Source organism: Sinocyclocheilus grahami, unplaced genomic scaffold (assembly GCF_001515645.1).
Source record: "Sinocyclocheilus grahami isolate Dianchi unplaced genomic scaffold, SAMN03320097.WGS_v1.1 scaffold1590.1, whole genome shotgun sequence".
In the NCBI taxonomy this organism is placed as follows: Eukaryota; Metazoa; Chordata; class Actinopteri; order Cypriniformes; family Cyprinidae; genus Sinocyclocheilus; species Sinocyclocheilus grahami.
Genome location: NW_015506769.1, coordinates 38,846 through 61,041, shown reverse-complemented (window position 1 = coordinate 61,041; position 22,196 = coordinate 38,846). Strand labels below are relative to the sequence as shown.

At 40.8% G+C, this 22,196-nt stretch overlaps 5 protein-coding genes and 1 pseudogene across 5 annotated transcripts in view; 4 read left to right on the top strand and 2 right to left on the bottom strand.

The window, feature by feature from the left end:
• Positions 1-603, bottom strand: part of LOC107571402 (zinc finger protein 324B-like) — a 1,303-nt gene extending 700 nt beyond the window's left edge. Inside the window, exon 1 of the mRNA XM_016257727.1 lies at positions 73-603. Coding sequence (XP_016113213.1) covers positions 73-587 — 515 coding nt within the window. The 5' untranslated portion in view covers positions 588-603. The remainder of the gene's footprint in view (positions 1-72) is intronic.
• A 105-nt stretch (positions 604-708) lies between these two features.
• Positions 709-2,286, bottom strand: LOC107571399 (gastrula zinc finger protein XlCGF67.1-like). Its single transcript, XM_016257724.1, has 3 exons — positions 2,246-2,286; positions 1,699-1,856; positions 709-1,052 (listed from the first exon to the last, which is right to left on the bottom strand). Exons 1-3 carry the CDS (start codon positions 2,284-2,286, stop codon positions 709-711), a joined length of 543 nt encoding a protein of 180 aa, XP_016113210.1.
• Positions 2,053-6,138, top strand: LOC107571406 (gastrula zinc finger protein XlCGF57.1-like). Its single transcript, XM_016257729.1, has 2 exons — positions 2,053-2,465; positions 4,943-6,138. Exons 1-2 carry the CDS (start codon positions 2,396-2,398, stop codon positions 6,109-6,111), a joined length of 1,239 nt encoding a protein of 412 aa, XP_016113215.1. The 5' UTR covers positions 2,053-2,395; the 3' UTR covers positions 6,112-6,138.
• A 2,909-nt stretch (positions 6,139-9,047) lies between these two features.
• LOC107571398 (gastrula zinc finger protein XlCGF57.1-like) lies at positions 9,048-11,252 on the top strand (annotated as a pseudogene).
• A 2,228-nt stretch (positions 11,253-13,480) lies between these two features.
• On the top strand, positions 13,481-15,279 carry LOC107571407 (gastrula zinc finger protein XlCGF8.2DB-like). Its single transcript, XM_016257730.1, has 2 exons — positions 13,481-13,667; positions 14,057-15,279. Exons 1-2 carry the CDS (start codon positions 13,595-13,597, stop codon positions 15,049-15,051), a joined length of 1,068 nt encoding a protein of 355 aa, XP_016113216.1. The 5' UTR covers positions 13,481-13,594; the 3' UTR covers positions 15,052-15,279.
• Positions 15,280-20,466: 5,187 nt separating this feature from the next.
• mov10l1 (Mov10 like RNA helicase 1) overlaps positions 20,467-22,196 on the top strand; it is a 34,562-nt gene continuing 32,832 nt past the window's right edge. Inside the window, exons 1-2 of the mRNA XM_016257723.1 lie at positions 20,467-20,482; positions 20,558-20,745. Of these exons, the coding sequence (XP_016113209.1) occupies positions 20,467-20,482; positions 20,558-20,745 (204 nt within the window). The remainder of the gene's footprint in view (positions 20,483-20,557; positions 20,746-22,196) is intronic.

Sequence of the window (22,196 nt, the reverse complement as noted above, 5' to 3'; positions counted from 1 at the left end):
CACAGCTTCACCGTGTTTACTGCTGAACTGTGCTCGGTGTGTGGCAGCATGGGACAGGGCTTTTTTATGTGATTCTGCAGATCGCTGGACTGAGTGAAGCTCCTCCCGCAGGCGGTGCAGAGGTAGGGTCTCTCTCCGGTGTGAGCTCCCGGGTGAGTGAAGCTCCTCCCGCAGGCGGTGCAGAGGTAGGGTCTCTCTCCGGTGTGAGCTCCCGAGTGAGTGAAGCTCCTCCCACACGCGGTGCAGAGGTAGGGTCTCTCTCCAGTGAGTGAAGCTCCTCCCGCATGCGATGCAGAGGTAGGGTCTCTCTCTGGTGTGCGCTCCCGAGTGAGTGAAGCTCCTCCCACACGCGGTGCAGAGGTAGGGTCTCTCTCTGGTGTGCGCTCCCGAGTGAGTGAAGCTCCTCCCACACGCGGTGCAGAGGTAGGGTCTCTCTCTGGTGTGCGCTCCCGAGTGAGTGAAGCTCCTCCCGCAGGCGGTGCAGAGGTAGGGTCTCTCTCCGGTGTGAGCTCCCGGGTGAGTGAAGCTCCTCCCACAGGCGGTGCAGAGGTAGGGTCTCTCTCCGGTGAGTGAAGCTCCTCCCGCATGCGGTGCAGAGGTAGGGTCTCTCTCCGGTGTGGATCTTCTGCTGCTGCTTCAGAGCGCTGGATCTGGTGAAGGTGTCTCCGCACTCGAAGCACATGTACGGCTTCTCGTCAGTGTGGATCTTCAGGTTGGACGCCAGAATGAAGCTCTTCCCTCACTGCTGGCATCTGAAGGCTCGTTCTCCCGAGTGCGAGAGCGCTGGTGGTCTTTGAGGTTGGTGGTGCACTTGAAGCTCTTCCCGCACTGATCGCAAGCGTACGGACGCTCGCCGGTGTGGATGTGAATGTGGCGTTTCAGGTGTCCTCTACAGGTGAAGCTCTTCTGACAGTGAGGGCAGCTGAAGGACTCGACTCCAGAGTGGATCTTCACGTGTTCATTGAAGTGTCCTTTATGTGTGAAACTCTTCCCGCACTCGGGGCAGACGAACGCATTACCGGCTTCTTGCGAGGGTTTCTGTTCTTTCAGCTCTAAAATAAACACAGTCAAACAGCTGTTATACAAATGCTGTCTTTCTTCATATTACTTAATGTTATTTTAGGACTGTGCCAAAGGCTAAGGTGGAAGTTAAGCCGCTATCATACATGACAACTAGTAGAAGCAAGTATCTGTGTACAAATATAAAGAATATACAAAACAAAAACTCATTTTGAGAAAATTTAAAAAAAAATACATTTCACTTCTGTGTTATATTTTGAAGAGATGATAATTCTAAAGACATTGTATGGGTCACAATTATACATTTCTCTTTTATGCCAAAAATCATTAGGATATTAAGTAAAGATCATGTTCCTTGAAGATATTTTGTAAATCTCCTACCGTAAATATATCAAAACTTAATGTTTGATTAGTAATATGCATTGCTAAGAACTTCATTTGAACAACTTTAAAGATGATTTTCTCAATATTTAGATTTTGCACACAGATGTAGACTGATGTCCATGCTTTCTAAAAGTGTTATTCATCTCGGATTAGACAAAGGCAGGGAATATTAGACTCAGAGATGAGCAGCAGGCAGTGAAGCACCCCTCTCCAGTCTTCTGTTAGCACGGCTTTCTAAACTAACTCTGCATGAACTTGACACTCGTTAATGAAGAACCATTAATCATCACCAACCTCTCAGCTTCTCAACAAACTCCGTCTCTACAGGAATGTCTCTCAGATGTGTATTCTGCAGGGTCTCCTGCTTGTTTGGGAAACACACGTTGCGTTGCCACTCTTCTTCTTTATCATTTACAGCAGTTTGCAAACCAACACCGGTGCATTTCTGCCACCTACCGGAGGGAGTGAGAAGAAAGAAAAACAGTATACTGACGCAGTAGCCCCTGCTCTTGTGACGCTGGTAGATCAACATATTATTGGAAGCATTTAAAAGTTTAAATATATGCCAGCAAACACATTTGTTTAATTATTATTTGATGAAGACTTTTATTTTGCTTCTGGGCGCGGCGTGTGACGTCATGCGCTCGGACTGCAGCTGAAGGGAGGTTTGTGGTGTATGAATAGTTACAAAACATTCTAAAGTAGTTTCCTGTAATTCGCAGATGTGCTTCAGATGCATTGCAATATTACTGAAAGCCTTCAGCGTAACGTATATGCATATATTATCTTACTGTATATATATATATAATCATCATCGCCATAGTAATGCTGTTAGTCTCGCAATGAGCGCTTCCAGGCTTCAGGAACGGGGTTATTTCGCATCGCTGCTTCTTCATAACGTTCAGATATTCTCATAATCTCAGCCCTGTCACAGTCTGGCGTCCAAACAGCCAGGTTTAGCAGCTGAGATCTGCATGACACTATTGTGAAGATGGAGTTTGTTAAAGAGGAGAGTGATGAAGAAACATGCGGAGAGGAAGAGGAGGAATATAAGCAGAGAGGTCTGTGATCATCTTTTATTCTACAACAATGACTGCTGACAGTGAGCACATTCTCACACACTTAGACCTTAGAAACCACCGGAGCTGTGAAATTAAACAGTACGAATGATATACAGACTCTCAGCTAACAGAACATTGTTTTCAAAGTGTTCCGGCAAGCTTCTCTAAATGTTACGAGCAAGCATTCTTCCAGTAACACTAATAGAATGTTCGTTCAAAGTTCTCTTTCATCTCCTCATGTTCGAGATACACCAGTATCAAGAGCGTCTGCGCCTGACCCAAGTCTGGCGCTACCTGAGCGCTACCTTTCCTCAGTCGACTTCTCACAACCTCTGGAATTACTCGCAGCTCGTTGGTTGACTCTCACTATTGCCCATCTCTTTTGCATGGTTTGCATGGGTCTTAAACACACTCAAGAAGCCACTGATTTCCCGGAGAACTGTAGCCGTTGCTTGGCGCTCCCGAAGAAGCTCCTGCGTCGGAGGCTTAAGGTGGCCACCATCTCTCTGGCGTATGAATCTAAGGGAGTGCAGCCTGCAGAGGGCCTAAAAGCTCATTCCACTAGAGGCATGGCGGCCCCCTGGGCTGTGTTTAAAGGGTATCCTTGCAGGACATTTGTCAGATACTATCGGCTTGATGTTACCCACAGCCCGGTAGCTCACTTTGTCTTAGGCGTGGGCTTATCGTAGCCTTGTGCCTTTAGGCCTGCTACACCTTTAAAGCTTGGGTTGGCCAGCCTGGCTTATTCATGTCATTAAGCAGGTCATTTGTACCCTCCCCTGACACCATGTTATACATTCATATATATGTATGTATATGGCATTGTATATATATGTGACCCTAGACCACAAAACCAGTCATAAGGGTCCATTTTTAATTTTTTTTATTGAGATTTATACATCATCTGAAAGCTGAATAAATAAGCTTTGCATTGGTGTATGGTATTTGAAAAACTGGAATCTGAGGGTGCAAAAAAATCTAAATATCGATAAAATCATCTTTAAAGTTGTTCAAATGAAGTTCTTAGCAATGCATATTACTAATCAAACATTAAGTTTTGATATATTTACAGTAGGAGATTTACAAAATATCTTCATGGAACATGATCTTTACTTAATATCCTAATGATTTTTGGCATAAAAGAGAAATGTATAATTGTGAGCCATACAATGTATTGTTGGCTATTGCTACAAATATCCCCCAGCGACTTAACACTGCTTTTGTGCTCCAGGGACACATATCATTATATATGCTTCCAGCATATGTGTGTTGTCAGGTTTTGTATGCATGTTACCACGTCATGCTTTTATGTCTAGTATTGCAAGCTCACTTTGAGAGGGGTCTGTTACTTTGTGACGTATCAAGCACCGCCTTCCAGGTGACGTCCTCTGGCTTACAGGGCCTCGCTGTGAGTGTATTGTGCAACCGGGGAGCTGTCCATCTCTCTCATAAGTGGATCTCGAACATGAGATGATGAAAGAGAACAATAGGTTACTGTTCCTAACCCCGGTTCTCTGAATCATCGAGTGGAGAGATCCTCGAAGTTTGCCCCGCTTGCTGCACGAGAAGTGAATATGCTCACTGAGGAAAGGTGTGGTCCCTTACCTGACATTGGGCACGTGCTCCTGTCTGTCAAGCCAGACTGCTTCTGCGGAAGTCAGGCCACGGATGGCCTTCCCATTGGTGGACCTCTCCACTCGATGTTTCAGAGAACCGGGGTTACGAACATTGTTACCTGGTTTTTAATCATGTTTAAATGTGTTAGCACAAAAGCGTTTTTATACACTGTTTGTGGAACTTTTTCTGAAACGTTTAAGTCGGATGTTCATCTGATGTTTTTTAAATGTTACTACTTGTTTCAGAACATCAAGAGAATGTTAAAATGTAACGTTCCCATAATGCGACAATTCATCCAAAAATGTAAATTCTGTCATCATTTATACTCCCACACGTCATTCCAAACTTGAATGAATTTCTTTCAGCTGTTGAAAACGAAGAAATTTTGAAGAATGTTCCTAACTTAACAGTTGATGGTAGTCACTGAGTTACATAGTAGTTTTTTCCATACCATGGATTAATCAATGACCACCGCCAACTGTTTGGTTATCAACATTCTTCAAAATATCTTCTTCTGTGTTCTGCAGAGGAAAGAAACTCACACAAGTTCTGAACAAGTGGACGGTGAGTAAATGATGGCAGTCTTTTCATTTTTGTGTGAACTATCCCTTTAACATTTGTAAAATGTTTTTTTTTTAACTTTTAGAACTAGATGTTTTGAACATTCAGAAAGCATTCATGAATAACGTTTTCATAACTCAATGGGAGCATTCTTAGAACGTAATTTTTGTTAGCTGGGATGCATCTAAATGATAATAACCAACTATAGCAGCTATATATACACCAGATCAGATGGCATTCTTACATTACATTTCACTTGGTCATTCTTGAATTGATCTGGACAATTTAACATGTTTCAGGCCTGATAGAAGTGAAAGAGGAACGTCAAGAACTGAATGAAGTGGAGCAGAAAGATCAGCATGAGGAACCTCATCAGTTCATAAATGCAAAACAGTCTTGTAGTCGTTCACAGAACGATAATAATCAATCGCAAGAAACATCAGCCAAAAACCTGTTCTCCTGCTCTCAGTGTGGAAAGAGTTTCACTCGTAAAGGACACCTGAAGATCCACACGATCATCCACACAGGTGAGAGACCATACACCTGTCCTCAGTGCGCCAAGAGCTTCACCTGCAAAGGAAGCCTTAAGGATCACTTCAAGATCCACTCCGGAGAGAGACCTTTCACCTGTCCTCAGTGCGGATGTAGTTTTGCACGACAAGAAGACCTTAAGAGGCACATAAGGATTCACACCGGAGAGAAACCGTTTCCGTGCTCTCAGTGCGGAAAGAGCTTCACCAGTTCTGGAGATCTGAAGAGACACGTAAGAATCCACTCCGGAGAGAAGCCTTTCACCTGCTCTCAGTGCGGAAAGAGCTTCACGCAGAAGGAAGGTCTGAAGGAACACATGAAAATCCACTCCGGAGAGAAGCTTTTCACGTGCATGCTGTGCGGGAAGAGCTTCACACATCAGCGGAGCTTGAAAAGACACATGAAGGTCCACTCAGGAGAGAAGTTACACCAGTGTCCTGAATGCGGCAGGAGGTTTTCAGAGGCCTGCAATCTCAAAACTCACCTGCTGTCTCACACCGGAGAAAGACCCTTTCACTGTCAGCGCTGCGATAAGAAGTTTTTCCTGGCCGTGCACTTGAAGACGCACATGAGGATTCACGAAGACGAGCGGCGGTACGTGTGTTCGTTCTGCGGGAAGAGCTTTCTGTGGCTTAATGGGTTTAAAGACCACCAGAAAACTCATATCGGCGAGAAACCCTTCGTGTGTTTGGACTGTGGAAGCACTTTCACTAGAGCCGGTGAACTGAAAGTGCATGAACGGATCCACACCGGAGAAAAACCCTACAAGTGCTCACACTGTGAGAAGAGCTTCACTCAATCAGGAGCGCTAAAAATTCACGAGAGAGTTCACACCGGAGAGAAACCATACCTCTGTCCCTCCTGCGGGAAGACTTTCAGCCGATACGGAAATCTCGGGAAGCATTTGAAAAAGGCTTGTCCGAAGCTGAGACAGTGAGGAGCAGTGTTGGGGGTAACGCATTACAAGATTACTTTTTTCAAGTAACTAGTAAAGTAATGCATTACTTTTTAATTGACAAGAGAATATCTGAGTTACTTTTTCAAATAAGTAAACCAGTTACTTTGATTTCCCATTTATTCACTAACAACTCTCCTGTCCCCATGTTGAGAAAAAGTGGGAGTAAGCACAAAACTAAATGTTTAGTTCTAGACTAAATGTGAGCATGCTTTTGTGCACTTGCACAAAAAACAGATTCAGTGTTCCTCCAGATGAATAAAGAACAGTGAAATGCAAGCTCAGAATGTGACACAAATCTTCAATAATTAAGTGGTAAATAACACAATATCCTTTATGTATTATTGCTGAAGAGTGAACTTCCTTCTCCTGCGTTCTGCTGTACAGATGTGAAGTTACTTTTCCTTCAGCCTGAGGCTTATTCATTTCACTTTTTGGTGTGAAAGGGCTTTTACATTTACCAAAAATAGAACTTTTTATATTAAATACAAGCAAGCAAGCCCTGCCCGGATTTGAAAAGTAACGCAAAAGTAACGTAACACATTACTAAGTAACTAACGTAACGGAATTAGTTTTTAGGGAGTAACGCAATATTGTAATGCATTACTTTTGAAAGTAACTTTCCCCAGCACTGGTGAGGAGAGTCACCTTGAAGAGTGTGTCCTCCAAAAGAGCATGTTTGGAAACTTAAAGGAATATTAAGGAAGGACAACGTATGTGGGATTCTGTGAATGCTACAAACATTTGTAGGGATGCTCTTGTATTATATTCAGAAAAATGTCCTTTTTTTGCACGTGGTAGCATTCGTCAAACAATGCCAATATGTGTCTTTACTTATTTGATCTTACATCTTAAAAATTTAATTTTGTGCATCGTAGTTCTTCAGATCCATGGGGAACTGAAAAGACTTTCAATGAGATCTTTAAAACAAACACTAGACCAGTCCACAGCTGTTATTATGTGTTTGTGGAGGAAATTAGGTGATTTCTATATTCCTACTTTGTTTTTATTTGCAAAAATCGTGAAAAGATTCCAAATGCTTAGAGTATAGTTAGTTAACGAGTGAAAACGTCATGTGAAAGTGTACTTTCAGACACTTAAGAAAGATTCACATCCAGCCAGATTCATCCTTTACTCTATTTTGTGGGAGTTTTGTTGTGGCTTTAACAGGTTTGTCCATCAGAAAACACTTCTGCGACTGCGACTGCGACTATTACTAGAGCACTTTTATAATTTAATCTCCAGTTTTTACAGTTATTTATTTAGCAGACGTTTTTATCCAAACGAGGAATACAACAATCTTTACTTTCTCTCAGAAATATTCTCCAGCCCGTCATCATCTCACACATTACCAATCTGCATTCAAAATCAAACACGTTGCATGCATTGTGATTTATCTATTTTTCAACAGGACATTTTCTCTAATTTCTTGACAGTTGTTTAAGGCTTTTGTGCAATTCCCTGAAAATAAACACATACACAGAGTCAGTTAAATTCTCTGAGATGGTGTTATGTACTTTGATGTACATCATTTGAATTATTAATACATACAGAAATATCATTGGATGTATGAATGGAGGGAGTGCACATATCTCCTTCAATCCATAATTCAATAATTGGTAATAATAATGTTACTAATAAAATAACATTGTTGTATCAGTATTTGGATAATGATGTAATAATGTGACTGATAAGTCAAAGAATAAAGGAACAGTTCATCCAAAGATGAAAATGCCATCCAAGATCAGGATGAGTGTGTTTCTTCATCAGGTTTGTAGAAATGTAGCTCTGCATCAGTGTCTCAGCAATGGATGCTCTGCAGTGAATGGGTGCCGTCAGAATGAGAGTCCAAACAGCTGATAAAAACATCACAATAATCCACAGCACTCCAGTCCATCAGTTAACATCTGGAGAAGACAAAAGCTGAAACTAATCCAGCATTAAGACGAAATCTGCACAGATCAAGCAGCGTTTAAACAGCTCTAAACACATATGTGTCTGGATTCTGATGTGAGAGACAACAGCAGATGCACTTTTTCACCGGAGGAAGAGTTATTATGGATTATGGACTTGTGTTTTAGCCGAATGCAACAGTTTGAAGTTAAAAAGACTGCAGATTTGTCAGGCTGGTCAGAGATTTGACGTGCTGCTAGCACTTAATGTGTACATAAATGCATAATAAAGACTTAAACTTTTAAAAGTAAAGTTTCTTTATTTCCTGAAAGAAGTAAATGAGATGTGCTTTCTCACTCAGCAGCAGTCCCATGCAGAAGATCAGCCCAGCTAACACACATGTGTGCCAAGAACGTTTAGCAAACAATCCTAGTAAGTTATGAAGACAATATTACTGAATGTTTTGAAGTTTCTTCTTGTTTATTTGAATGCTATAAGAACATTCCATTCTGTCATTTCGAAAATGTTCTGAGAACCTTCTACTGTTGTTGGTGAAAAGCGTTGTTGAGCAGCTCTGAGCACGTTCTGTGCGCATGCAAGACGTCGCGAGGACACACTAATACTGCTTTAAGAACGCTCGTAAACTTCACACACGAACACAGAGGAGCTCGAGCGTCTGCTTCTGGGCTGCGCCAGGCTGCAGGACGCTATCGAGCACAGGTCTGTGTGTTTAAAGGGAATAATATGCGCGTAAGGTGCGTGAAACATGCGTGGCACATGTGACAGATGGATTCGTGTTTGACAAGAGCATTGCAGCGACATTGTTATTCTCGATTATTAGATCTAATAGATTACTGTCGGGTATAAATTGCAATGCTTTATTGTGAAGTATATTGTTAGGGAGATATTGTAACTTATGGTGAGATGCCTCCATTAATATATATTTCGCCTTTTGTTTTCTTCGTGAGGGAGACAGAGAAAATCTGCTTCTACTAGCCTACTGTTCTCTGCATATTACTGTAGAGATGGAGTTTGTTAAAGAGGAGAGTGCTGCAGAGAAAGAGGAAGAAACTGAGGAACGGAGAGGTTGGTGATGATTAATGCTTCTTCATTAATAATAAATGACAGAGCATTAAAGTAACAAAGCTTGCACAGCCAAAATGCTATAAAAATCTCAATTATAGTTATAATTAGGGCTGTCCAGCGATTCAAATCGAATTAATTACACATTGTGCCATTTAATTAATCATACATCAATTGTGGCTAGGATATTACCCCTTAAAAGATCTTTTAAAGTCATTATTGTGTTCAGTGAGAAAAGCATTGAATAGACGATACAAAAATGTAGCGTTAGAAATAAATATTTTAATTCAGCATTGCATAACTACGGATAATACATGGGTGTTTATTATTTAATATTGAAATATGATTGTTATTTATGATACTCTAAATATGCAACTAAAACCGCCAGTGTTAATCCGCGAGTCACTGAGTCATTCACTCCACTGATTTGTTCCAATGGATGATTCATTCAGAAACTAAGCAAGCGACTTGTTCAGTTTGGAACGTTTTTCTTACTTTTGCCGTAGAACGCTATTCTAAAAGTAGTAATAGTAGTATATTAGTGTGCATTTGCTGATTCAGCAGCTGTCTTTATGAACGAGTCACTGAATCAGTGACTCACTTGATTCGTTTGAAGCTACGGATTGATTCAGTAACAACGCCGCTGTGTCTTGCTCAACAGTTCTGCAGTGACGATTTCATTTGAGCTGAAAAGACAATATTGTGTCTGAAATATAGGCTAACACAATGTGTTCATCAGCAAGTGCATCAACAAAAGATGACCTCCAGGTCTGGGTGGGTGGTGCGTTAAATGTGTTAATCATTTTAATGCATTATTAATTTCTCCTAGATTAATCGCACCGAATTAACATGTTAAATTGACAGTCCTAGTTATTATAGATATATCTGATCTGATGGACATTTTTAGCGCATCAAATATCACTCTATTTGAGATGTTTTGCCTCTGTCGGATTTGTTGCACTCGTTGTTTTTGCCGTTCATTTTAGACCTGACAGAAGAGAAAGATGGAAGTCAAGAACAGAATGAGGTGAAGGAGAAGCACCAGAATCAGAAATCTCATGATTTAGTAAGCGGGGGAAAGTCTTCTAGCTCCTCAGACACTGTTTCACAAAAAAGAGCGGACGCTAAAGGCTTGTTCTCCTGCTCTCAGTGCGGAAAGAGGTTCACTCGTAAAGGACACCTGGAGGTTCACATGGTGATCCACACAGGTGAGAGACCATACACCTGTCCTCAGTGCTCCAAGAGCTTCACCTGCAAAGGAAGCTTTAAGGATCACTTCAGGATCCACACCGGAGAGAGACCTTTCACCTGTCCTCAGTGCGAAAAGAGCTTCACAAACTCAGGAGGATTGAAGAGGCATGTTCGGATTCACACCGGAGAGAGGCCTTTCACCTGCCGTCAATGTGCAAAGAGCTTCCCAAGCTCAGGAGAGCTGAAGAGACATACGTATTCACTCGCGAGAGAGACCTTACACCTGCCCTCAGTGCGGAAAGAGCTACAAACAGAAGGAGGTTCTGAGGGAACACGCCAAAATCCACTCCGGAGAGAAGCCTTTCACGTGCATGCTGTGCGGGAAGAGCTTCACACAGCAGAGCACACTCAAAGTTCACATGAAGGTCCACTCAGGAGAGAAGTTACACCAGTGTCCTGAATGCGGCAGGAGGTTTTCAGAGGCCTGCAATCTCAAAACTCACCTGCTCTCTCACACCGGAGAAAGACCCTTTCACTGTCAGCGCTGCGATAAGAAGTTTTTCCTGGCCGTGCACTTGAAGACGCACATGAGGATTCACGAAGACGAGCGGCGGTACGTGTGTTCGTTCTGCGGGAAGAGCTTTCTGTGGCTTAATGGGTTTAAAGACCACCAGAAAACACATACTGGCGAGAAACCCTTCGTGTGTTTGGACTGTGGAAGCACTTTCACTAGAGCCGGTGAACTGAAAGTGCATGAACGGATCCACACCGGAGAAAAACCCTACAAGTGCTCACACTGTGAGAAGAGCTTCACTCAGTCATCGGGACTGAAAGTGCACGAGAGAGTTCACACCGGAGAGAAACCATACCTCTGTCCCTCCTGCGGGAAGACTTTCAGCCGATACGGGAGTTTAGGAAAGCATTTAAAAAAGGCTTGTCCAAAGCTGAAAAAGTGAGCAAGATTCAACACTTTTGGTTGTAAAAACACTTATTTTTTACCCCAAGAAAAGACCATTTGTGATCCTGGAGCACAAAAGCAGTGTTAAGTTGCTGGGGGATATTTGTAGCAATAGCCAACAATACATTGTATGGGTCACAATTATACATTTCTCTTTTATGCCAAAAATCATTAGGATATTAAGTAAAGATCATGTTCCATGAAGATATTTAGTAAATGTCCTACCGTAAATATATCAAAACTTAATGTTTGATTAGTGATATGCATTGCTAAGAACTTCATTTGAACAACTTTAAAGATGATTTTCTCAATATTTAGATTTTTTTGCACCCTCAGATTCCAGATTTTCAAAGATTGACAAATATTGTCCGATCCTAACAAACCATACATCAATGGAAAGCATATTTATTCAGCTTTCATATGATGCATAAATCTCAATTTCACAAAATTGACCCTTATGACTGGTTTTGTGCTCCAGGGTCACGTTTAGGATATTTAAGGGAGGTCGAAGTATTAGTTTAGAAATACCGGCCAACTGTGCTCAAGTCCTCCTGGGAAGTTCGTACTTATGAGTTGACAAGTCGTAATTACCGCGTCAGGTGCGTTCAAGTCACTTTGGTCAGAACAAGATGCCGATTTAACTTTTCTACATAATTTTTTTTAACTATTAGGGGTGTCCCCAACTAAGTATACGCTCGCCTAAATATGAGCTGCTGTGAAAACTGCTCAAACACAGCTAGTTTTATCCAGCCCCGGTTCCAGAATTAAATACTGAGGATGCTTTAGAAAGTGTGCTCTAGCAACAACGCGCATTCATTTTCACGTGTATTTTTGTCCCATCCATATTGCTCTTTCAAATGTGTGTATCCCGCATAAATATGCGGATGTCATTCCCGAAACGTTCCCACTCGTAATAACGACTTTGTGGTGGCGTTCAACTCATAAATACACTCAATCCGACATGACTTGAACGCACCATTACAGTATTCACATTTCTTTGCATGTGGTGGCATTTATCAAACTATACAAACATCAGTGTATTTGCCTTTAAAATGTAATTTAGTTAACTATAGCTCTTCAGTACTGACAATGATTTCACAGTATACTCTGTTTTTATTGCAAACATCAATCAAGCTTGAATGTGTGCTAGTTTATGCTTGCGTAGGTTACATTAATCATGTGAATAAATCACTTAATGGACTGATAAACGCATCTGCAACATAAAGTAGCATGCAGTGACTTCTTCAGTGAGCTAATCTGTTTCTAATGAACCGTTTTTGGAACATTGTATCTTACAGCTTTATTGTAACACTGCTGATTCCTGCTTTGATGGAAACACTGTATGTTGTGGTTTATGTACTCTGAACCTGGTTTATAGCAACACTACAAACTGTGCCTTTAAATTCCTCCTCGCTGCACCAGATGGAGCTTCAAGCCTGAAACTGAAGGAGAAACTCGGATATAAAAACATCTTTTGTCTTGTCATGTGTTCGCAGAGCCAGTGTTAGTGTCGTATTCACAGTCTTCCGGATCCTGCCTGTTCCAATCATGCACTCAGCTACTCTTTTGCATTCATTGGCCTGTCCCGTCCGGCTTCTTGTGTTTCTGAATGCTGCCTGCCTTCCAACCTTTGCTTTTAATGGTCTGTGTTAAAATATCTAACAGTCACTTTATTAAAATTAAGAATGGGAATTCCAAACGTGTCTGTAAGCCTGATCCTGTTGCAAACCAAGCCTGGGTTTGTCGTTGGATCATGCGGGGACTTTCTGAGTTTTGGTGTTTATTGGGCCTAGATGCACACTGATTTGAGTCTTAAATGTTTTGTTTAGATTTGACATTCTTCAATGCATCTGATCATATGGTTCAAATGTATGTTAACAACTATGCATTGACTTTGATGCACTAATTTGTTATTACAAATCTGAAATATTGCTAGGGCTGGAAGAAATACCTTGCTTAGCCCTACAAACAAACAATAAATAAACAACATCGATAACTATAACTTCAATTTTCTACATTTATTTATTTCGTGTATTTATTTATTTATTTTTAAAAGACCAGAACGTTTTAGTTATGTATTACAGATGAGCAAACTACAAAATTAAACATTTCAGATGAAACCAACAGGGCGGACTTTTATTTTGCAATTGTGACGCCGTGCGTGCCGCGTCATCGGCTCGGGCTCAGCTCACGGAAGGAGGAGTGTTTAGTACTGAAGGAGCGCTTCTGCATTGGTCGAGTATAACACTGCACGAAACTTTTGACGTGTTTTAGAGATGCACAAGATGTTAAAGATTGTTCTGAGGCTGCAGTGTGAATGAATGTTAGACTGCTGTGAAGATGGAGTTTGTTAAAGAGGAGAGTGCTGCAGAAACATGTGGAGAGGAAGAGGAAGAAACTGAGGAACGGAGAGGTTGGTGTCATTTGAGTCTTCTTTAATGTTACTTGACAGCTGGACATGGGTGGGTTGTTTTTCTAAAAGATAGGATATAAAACTGTGATATTATGTACCATATCCGATGGCATTAACATAATTTAAAGGGACAGTTCACCCAAAAAAACACTCACCCACAAATTGTTCCACAGCTGTATGCATTTATTTATTTTGTTTAACATAAAAGAAGATATTTTTAAAAATGTTGGTAACCAAACCCCATTGACTTCCATTTTTCCAGCAAATATTTGGTTACCCACAATCTCCACAACATCTTCTTTTAACCCTATAAGCACATGAAGCGGTTAAAATCAAGCATTTAGTCTTTGACGGTCCATTGACTTATAACTATTTTGTGTTCATTTTAGACCTGGTGGAAGTGAAAGAGGAAAGTGAAGAACTGCATGAAGGGGAGGAGAAACGGCAGAATCGGAAACCTCGACGTTTCGTACGTGGAGAAACATCTTTTAGTTGCTCTCAGAGTGAAAATAATTCCTCACCGGAGCCCAGTAACTCGTTCATGTGTCCTCAGTGCGGAAAGAGCTTTGCTTGCAAAAGAGACCTTAAGAGGCACATAAGGATTCACACTGGAGAGAAACCGTTTCCGTGCTCTCAGTGCGAAAAGAGCTTCGCAAATTCTGGAGATCTGAAGAGACACGTAAGAATCCACTCCGGAGAGAAGCCTTTCACCTGCTCTCAGTGCGGAAAGAGCTTCACGCAGAAGGAAGGTCTGAAGGAACACATGAAAATCCACTCCGGAGAGAAGCCTTTCACGTGCATGCTGTGCGGGAAGAGCTTCACACATCAAAACAGCTTGAAAAGACACATGAAGGTCCACTCAGGAGAGAAGTTACACCAGTGTCCTGAATGCGGCAGGAGGTTTTCAGAGGCCTGCAATCTCAAAACTCACCTGCTCTCTCACACCGGAGAAAGACCCTTTCACTGTCAGCGCTGCGATAAGAAGTTTTTCCTGGCCGTGCACTTGAAGACGCACATGAGGATTCACGAAGACGAGCGGCGGTACGTGTGTTCGTTCTGCGGGAAGAGCTTTCTGTGGCTTAATGGGTTTAAAGACCACCAGAAAACACATACTGGCGAGAAACCCTTCGTGTGTTTGGACTGTGGAAGCACTTTCACTAGAGCCGGTGAACTGAAAGTGCATGAACGGATCCACACCGGAGAAAAACCCTACAAGTGCTCTCACTGTGAGAAGAGCTTCACAGTTTCAGGAGCCCTTAAAGTGCACGAGAGAGTTCACACCGGAGAGAAACCATACCTCTGTCCCTCCTGCGGGAAGACTTTCAGCCGATACGGAAATCTCGGGAAGCATTTGAAAAAGTCTTGTCCAAAGCTGAGACAGTGAGGAGGTTCACCTCCAGGTGTAGGCTTGTCCGTGTGAATTGAACGCAGACGGCAGAGTTCGTACATATAGCCTGTTAGCTATGACTTGCCAATCAACTAACATGGTCATTATAAAAGCAATACATTTACATACACAAACCTGAAAATCGGAATATCAACTATTTTACAATCTAGGAATAGTTCACCCTTAAATGAAAATGTCAGAATGAGAGTCCAAACAGCTGATAAAAACCACAATCATTCACACCACCCATCAGTTAACATCTGGAGAAGACAAACGCTGAAACTAATCCAGCATTAAGATGTTTTTAACTCAAATACATAGAGTCCATAATCCATAATAACGCTTCCTCCAGTGAAAAAGTGCATCTCCTGTTGTCTCTCACATCAAAATCCGGCTGCATATTTGTAGCTGTTTTAGCTGATAATCATTTTGCTCTGACTACCGATAGCTGCTCGCATGAAATTCAAGGCACTGATGTTTGCCTGCAGAACAAGCACTGGCTCTGCAGCCATTTACAGGGCCATTGGCTCCTATAAGAAACTAAATTAGGCGCCAAATTATTTTTTTAGGTGCCACAGAATAAATGTGTTTTATTTTTTTACACTTGAACATTTCAGTCATATGGTCATGTGTTTATGTCTCGCTTCTTGTCTTTATCAGCATTTTAGGGTGCTTTCACACCTGGCCCGTTGTTTGGGAACCCGGTGTGTTTCCTCTCGTCAGTGGTCTAATATGTGACTTCTGTGAAACACTGAGACTCCAGAATCTAGACAGGCTTTAGATCCACCTCAGTCGTGCTGTAAAGAGACATTTGAGTATCAAAATGATTTGGTTTGTATTCAGCCACCACCCATCTCAGAAGACACCTGCACTATATCACACTGGCAGTGTTATTAATGTCTGTGTGTTTAGAATTCAATGTCATTAAAGTCCTTGTTGGTGTTACAGTCAGGTGTTCCTTTACTTTTGTCCATATAGTGTATTACTTACTTACCTGACTTACTATTAGACTCATTCTATGTCCAGAATTTCACCTGAGATGCTATTTTAGACATTATCTAAAGGCGATGTTAGTACTGTAGATGATTTTCATTCCTCTCCTGTGGTGAGAAGTTGAGCAGGGAATAGTCATCCATTTATCCCAAAATATCTTTGTTAATGTCTAAAGGAGCACGACCCACTCTTGGGACTTTGGTCTTACAAGCAAAACCCCCTTAGGGCCAAAGATGCAGGTGTAATAACTAAACATAAGGAATAACTGTGAAGATCTTGAATTCATTTCTGAAGAACGTGTCACTTTTTAGTGTTTGACTTTACTGCCATTTCTGTTCACTTTTGTATCAGATTGGAATTAGATAACCAGCTGACTCTTATCTTGAATAGCATTTCAGCAAACACCACGTTCTTAAATAAAGCAGGTCTTGGACTGAAGGTCTGTCTGCACTGAGGGCAGCTGTAGACTCTCTTCTCATCCTCCTGATCCCAGCAGTCTGTAATACAGCTCTTACAGTAACTGTGTCCACACTGGATGGTCACTGGATCCTTCAGGAGATCCAGACACACCGGACACAAGAACTCATCCTGAGAAAATCTGGCTTCTGCCATTTTACTGCAGAAATACAGAGTCGCAAACACACAACAGCTCAGCTACACTTCTACAGTTTCTCTTTCCCTGAACTCATGTTATTCCTGTTTCCTGGTTCTGTGTTTGAGTGACGTGTGTGAAACAGGCGTGTCTGAGTCTGTAAAACAGGTTCCTCATTCCTGAGTTTAGTTTCGACTCACCTGACAAACAAACACAGAGACAAACACTCAAAGAACACAAGTTACAGAGGGAACTTGAATGGAACTTGGATGTGAGGGGTCCAGAGTGATTTTGCCAGCACTTTTGCTCACTCTGGATAAGTACCCTGCTGAAAAATCCAGCATAAACCAGCATGGATTCCAAGCTGGTCCCGGCTGGTTTAGTGCTGGTTTATGCTGTTATAGTACTGGTCTAGCTGGTGGATCAGCATATCCATGCTGTTCTCAAGCAAAAGGGAACTGGTGATGCTGGTTCACCAGCATGGTCTTGCAGGGTTGAGTGTCAGTAGGCCAACTGTCTGTATGCAAGTAGTGTTTTGGGGACAAACAGTTTTTCCTTTCATATTTCTCTATTTAACACATTAATGATGCAAAGGAAAAACATATAAGGTTAAAACATGATTTATCTAATTATATGATAACTATGTAATTTCTTCCCTCTGCTGAAAGTTGTACTGAAAAGTTTAATTGCTTTTGTTATGATTACATTATTAATCAGTGTCACTGGTAAGCTGGTAAAACGTTTCAAAGCATCAAAGGAATTGTTTCAAGTTTCATGAAATCTGTACACAGAAAACCAAAAAATGCCTAATAGGAGTGTAATCATAAGCAGTTTGTTCAATAACAGGGGTTATGAGAAGAGCTCTTTCAACGGGACAGTTAATAACAACTTGATAATGAAAGTTCAAAACCAAAAGTGGCTGTTTTTAAAGACTTTCATACTTATCTGGAAAGACACATATGCTCAAATCCAGCTGTCAGTCACTGATTTCAAAACGTGCACATAGTAAAAGGTATGTCAGTGCAGTGAGGTCCATGAAATATTATTGAAAATAGTGATAGCATGCACTTTTAACAATTGCTGAGACAAGAGTTAATTCAACCAAAGTCAATGGCCAAGTGCCCAACTAAAATGAACACCAATCACCATAATGGTAACAGACTTCAGCAACCTTTTTACATTTACCATATGAAAGAAATAAAGCCAAACTGGCTTGCAATAAGTGAATATGGTAATTCTCTTTTTGCAGTTTAATCATCCTCTGGTGAGATATCTAAGGCTTTGTTGCTGTAAGTAGTTGATGTGTTTCTGCTCACCTCTTCACTTTGTTCTGTTCTTGCCGTTCCTCTTATTCTCAGTGATTCCGCTCGTTAACCGTAAGTGTCATCACTAATGCTCAGTCATCACTTGTAGAGTGAATCTACTTTATTTCACTAACTAAAACACTGCTTCAGTGTTACTTTTACTCTCTATAGACCAGGAACATATGAAAACTAAGCAGTGTTTGTTTAACACTGGGAATTTTACTGTGTAAACATGTAACCAGCAACATGTTGTGTTTTTCTTTATTAAATAATTTATTTAAATTAATTTGGAAAATTGTCTTGGTCTTTAACTACAAACACAAACTAATTTCTGAATAAATTTGATATGTAACACACATTTTGTTGTGGTCTTGCTGGGATCATACCAGCACCCAAAAGACAACAAATGCTTGTCCACCAGTATCCCAAGCTGGTCCCAGCATGCAAAAAATACCTTATGATGGTCCACCAGCACACCTGCTTACTGTGCTGAGGACCAGCGAACCAGCAACCAGCATCCCATTCTGGGATCCAGCAACCCGTGCTGGGGACCAGCGAACCAGCAACCAGCATCCCATTCTGGGATCCAGCAACCAGCAACCCATGCTGGGGACCAGCGAACCAGCAACCAGCATCCCATTCTGGGATCTAGCAACCCATGCTGGGGACCAGCGAACCAGCACCCAGCATCCTCATGCTGGGATCCAACAAACCAGCATCCCATGCTGGGGACCAGCAAACCAGGAACCAGCATCCCATTCTGGGATCAAACACTCCATATTCACAAAACATCTTAAGGCTAAAAGTAGGTCATAACTTGCTTTGTTTTGGTTATGCTCAACCAAGGCAGAATAAGATGTGTTATATTCTGCAATGTGATTTTGTACCTTGTTTGGTTGTAAAGTTGATGCAATAAAAAAAAAATTTTTTTTTTTTTGAAGTTTCGAATAAATTCAACTAATTGCTTCGCAAAATGATTCAATGTTTAGAAGCTGCTGGTCCAAAAGTGTGTAAACGCAACAAAAACTCAGGCTGAAACAAAGCCACTAGAAGGCAAGCCTGCAACCTTTTAACGCCAAAGCTAGTGCTTCCGGTCCGGCAGTACGCGGGAAAGCAGACCAGAGGCCATTTATTTGAATGGATGTCAATGGAGGACTTCTCTGAATAAACAGCTTTTCAGAGGAAACAGCTCATCATTTAATGAATCGACAGCGTACTTCTTGCAAAATGTCATATTCACCGCAGTAAATTCACTCATTCAAATCCTTGATTTATTATTTAAAAAAAAGAGATTCAACAATATATCCAAACGATTTAATCTTAAAGCTGTTGAAACAGGTCATTTATTTCATCTTTTTAATTAATTTTTGTATTATTTATATATTGTTATATACCTGTGTAATCGGTGCTTTGCATGTAATGTCACCGTTTAGTACGTAATGTTGATATAGTTTGCATCGGATTCTGTAATGTTATCAGTCGCAATGTGCTCTGTGTTTTTTTAAGGATGTACTGTTTAGCAATCAATGTATATTTTATTATGAACCTTTTATTACTTCTTGCAAAATGTCATATTCACCGCAGTAAATTCACTCATTCAAATCCTTGATTTATTATATATTAAAAAAAGAGATTCAACAATATATCCAAACGATTTAATCTTAAAGCTGTTGAAACAGGTCATTTATTTCATCTTTTTAATTTATTTTGTATTATTTATATATTGTTATATACATGTGTAAACGGTGCTTTGCATGTAATGTCACCGTTTAGTACGTAATGTTGATATTTTCTGTACTTCTATCTTTGGTACCTTGGCATTAATAATAATAATAATAATAATAATTTTAAAAAAGTCCTCCAGGGACATTCGTACTTATGAGGTGACAAGTTATTATTACGAAGTCAGGTGCGTTCAAGTCGCTTTGGTCAGAACAAGATGCCGATTTAACTTTTCCACACAAAATTCAACGATTTTTTTTAACTCTACAGCTACAAAAACATAGTTAGTGCTGTCAAACGATTAATCGCGATTAACCGCGTCCAAAATAAAGGTTTTTGTTTGCATAGTATGTGTGTAAGTACTGTGTATATTTATTAAGAATATAATACACACACATGCATGCATGTATTTAAGAAAAATGTTACATTTATATATATTACATGTGTGTGTGTGTGTGTATATATATATATATATATATATATATACACACACATAATAGTTATAAACAGCACACATACATATATTATGTAAACAAAAACTTTTACTTTAGATGCGATTAATCAACTGACAGCACTAACAATAGTATGTTTATTTGGCAACTTTTAGCATAATATGTAAAACTTAGTTTTATTGTACTTTACCAAAAAATGATAATTTTATTAATTTCAACAAATTTACCATCAGTACAGACGCAGCATATCTGTAGTCTTTGGCTGCTGCATTGCATGCAACATTGTTTTTTCACTGACACGCCCCCAACTCTGAAACGCTGAGTGAGTTTCCCCCTCGTAATAACGAGTATGTGGTGGCGTTCATGTGCGTGTAACTGGTAAACACTTGAAGGCAGCAGCGTGTGTCCAGGTGAGGCTGAGCGCTGTGCTGTGTGTGCAGGTGCGGCGCAGATCCGGCAGGTGCGGACAGGTGTGGTGACGCATCTGTGTGCGGAGTACGGCCTGATCGATCACAGCGTGTACTTCACATCGGGAGTGGTGCTAGGAGGAGTCGTGCTGTGTGTGGGAGACTCGGTGCAGGCTCTGGCGGTGCGGGAAGGAGCCCACGGACAGTGGAGGGCGCTCCGGGTGAGAACAGGCTCCAAAAATCATCAATAATAGCCACAAATCACCTGCTGTTGTGCTCAAGATCAGTACACACGAGTGAACGCTTCGTCACATTTTCTCAGTAACAGAAGACACTACATTGTAATACTTTTTGTCTTAACTCTTCTTGCTCTAAAAGGGATAGTTCACCCAGAAATGAAAATTACGTCATTAAGTACTCACCCTCATGTCGTTCCAAAGACCTTCATTCACCTTCGGAACACAAATTAAGATATTTCTGGTGAAATCCGAGAGCTCTCTGACCCTGCGCAGACAGCAGCGCAACTGAAATGTTCACAGGTCTAGAAAAGTAGTTAGGACATTGGTTAAAATAGTTCATGTTGCATCAGGGTTTCAACCGTAAAAGCTAAACGAGAATACTTTTTGTGCGCAAAGAAAACAACAATATCACTGAGCTAAAGATGATCACTGGTAAACTGAAGCGCTCTTTTAACTTAACCAAACGCATTCTATATGAGATAAATCAGATATACATCAAATAAACACAATATTACAATGTACAATTGCACAAAAGGCTGCAAACGAACAGCGCGCATCTGAAGTGTCTCTGAAGGAAATAATGCATTATTTATCGGCTTTAAGATATCGGCCAAATTTTCTTATCAGGCCGATACCGATAACAGAAAAAATTAGTATTTATCGGCCGATACCGATATGGTGGCCGATATATCGTGCATCCCTAATCTTAATTTGTGTTGCGAAGATGAACGAAGGTCTTACGGGTTTGGAACGACATGAGGGTGAGTGATTAATGGTGTAATTTTCATTTTTGGGTGAACTATCCCTTTAACTGGCGGTTTGTGTTTAAAGCAATAAAACAGAAAGATATAAAGAACACTTTTCCAAACAGACTATGCAACTGAACTGACTAACATCAGAACAATAACATGCATTACACATTCAACGTCAGTGTCCAACTATTTCAAACACTTTTTAACAGTTTCTATATGCTGTCTGGTTGGTTTGTTCAAAAACAGCAAACTATTATTTACACAGTGTCAGCTAACATGTATAACTCAACATTAACAGTTACCGTCTTTATACTAATTTTTGAAGGGCTTTGATGACGTATCTGTGAAAAAAGATGAGCTCAAAGGCTGTTTGAGACCGTTGAGCCAGACGAAGACTCTAGACTATGCAACTGAACTGACTAACATCAGAACAATAACATGCATTACACATTCAACGTCAGTGTCCAACTATTTCAAACACTTTTTAACAGTTTCTATATGCTGTCTGGTTGGTTTGTTCAAAAACAGGAAACTATTATTTACACGGTGTCAGCTAACATGTATAACTCAACATTAACAGTTACCGTCTTTATATTAATTTTTGAAGGGCTTTGATGACGTATCTGTGAAAAAAGATGAGCTCAAAGGCTGTGTGAGACCGTTGAGCCAGACGAAGACTCT

What these genes read in the sequence shown, in the direction of transcription:
- LOC107571399 (XM_016257724.1), bottom strand. Translation starts at nt 2,286, where the DNA reads ATGCGAAATAACCCCGTTCCTGAAGCCTGGAAGCGCTCATT. An exon ending in GAAGCCTGGAAGCGCTCATT is followed by an intron (nt 1,857 to 2,245) that starts GCGAGACTAACA and finishes TCCCTCCGGTAG; the next exon opens with GTGGCAGAAATGCACCGGTG. An exon ending in GTTTGTTGAGAAGCTGAGAG is followed by an intron (nt 1,053 to 1,698) that starts GTTGGTGATGAT and finishes TGTTTATTTTAG; the next exon opens with AGCTGAAAGAACAGAAACCC.
- LOC107571406 (XM_016257729.1), top strand. Translation starts at nt 2,396, where the DNA reads ATGGAGTTTGTTAAAGAGGAGAGTGATGAAGAAACATGCGGAGAGGAA. An exon ending in GGAGGAATATAAGCAGAGAG is followed by an intron (nt 2,466 to 4,942) that starts GTCTGTGATCAT and finishes AACATGTTTCAG; the next exon opens with GCCTGATAGAAGTGAAAGAG.
- LOC107571407 (XM_016257730.1), top strand. Translation starts at nt 13,595, where the DNA reads ATGGAGTTTGTTAAAGAGGAGAGTGCTGCAGAAACATGTGGAGAGGAA. An exon ending in AGAAACTGAGGAACGGAGAG is followed by an intron (nt 13,668 to 14,056) that starts GTTGGTGTCATT and finishes TGTTCATTTTAG; the next exon opens with ACCTGGTGGAAGTGAAAGAG.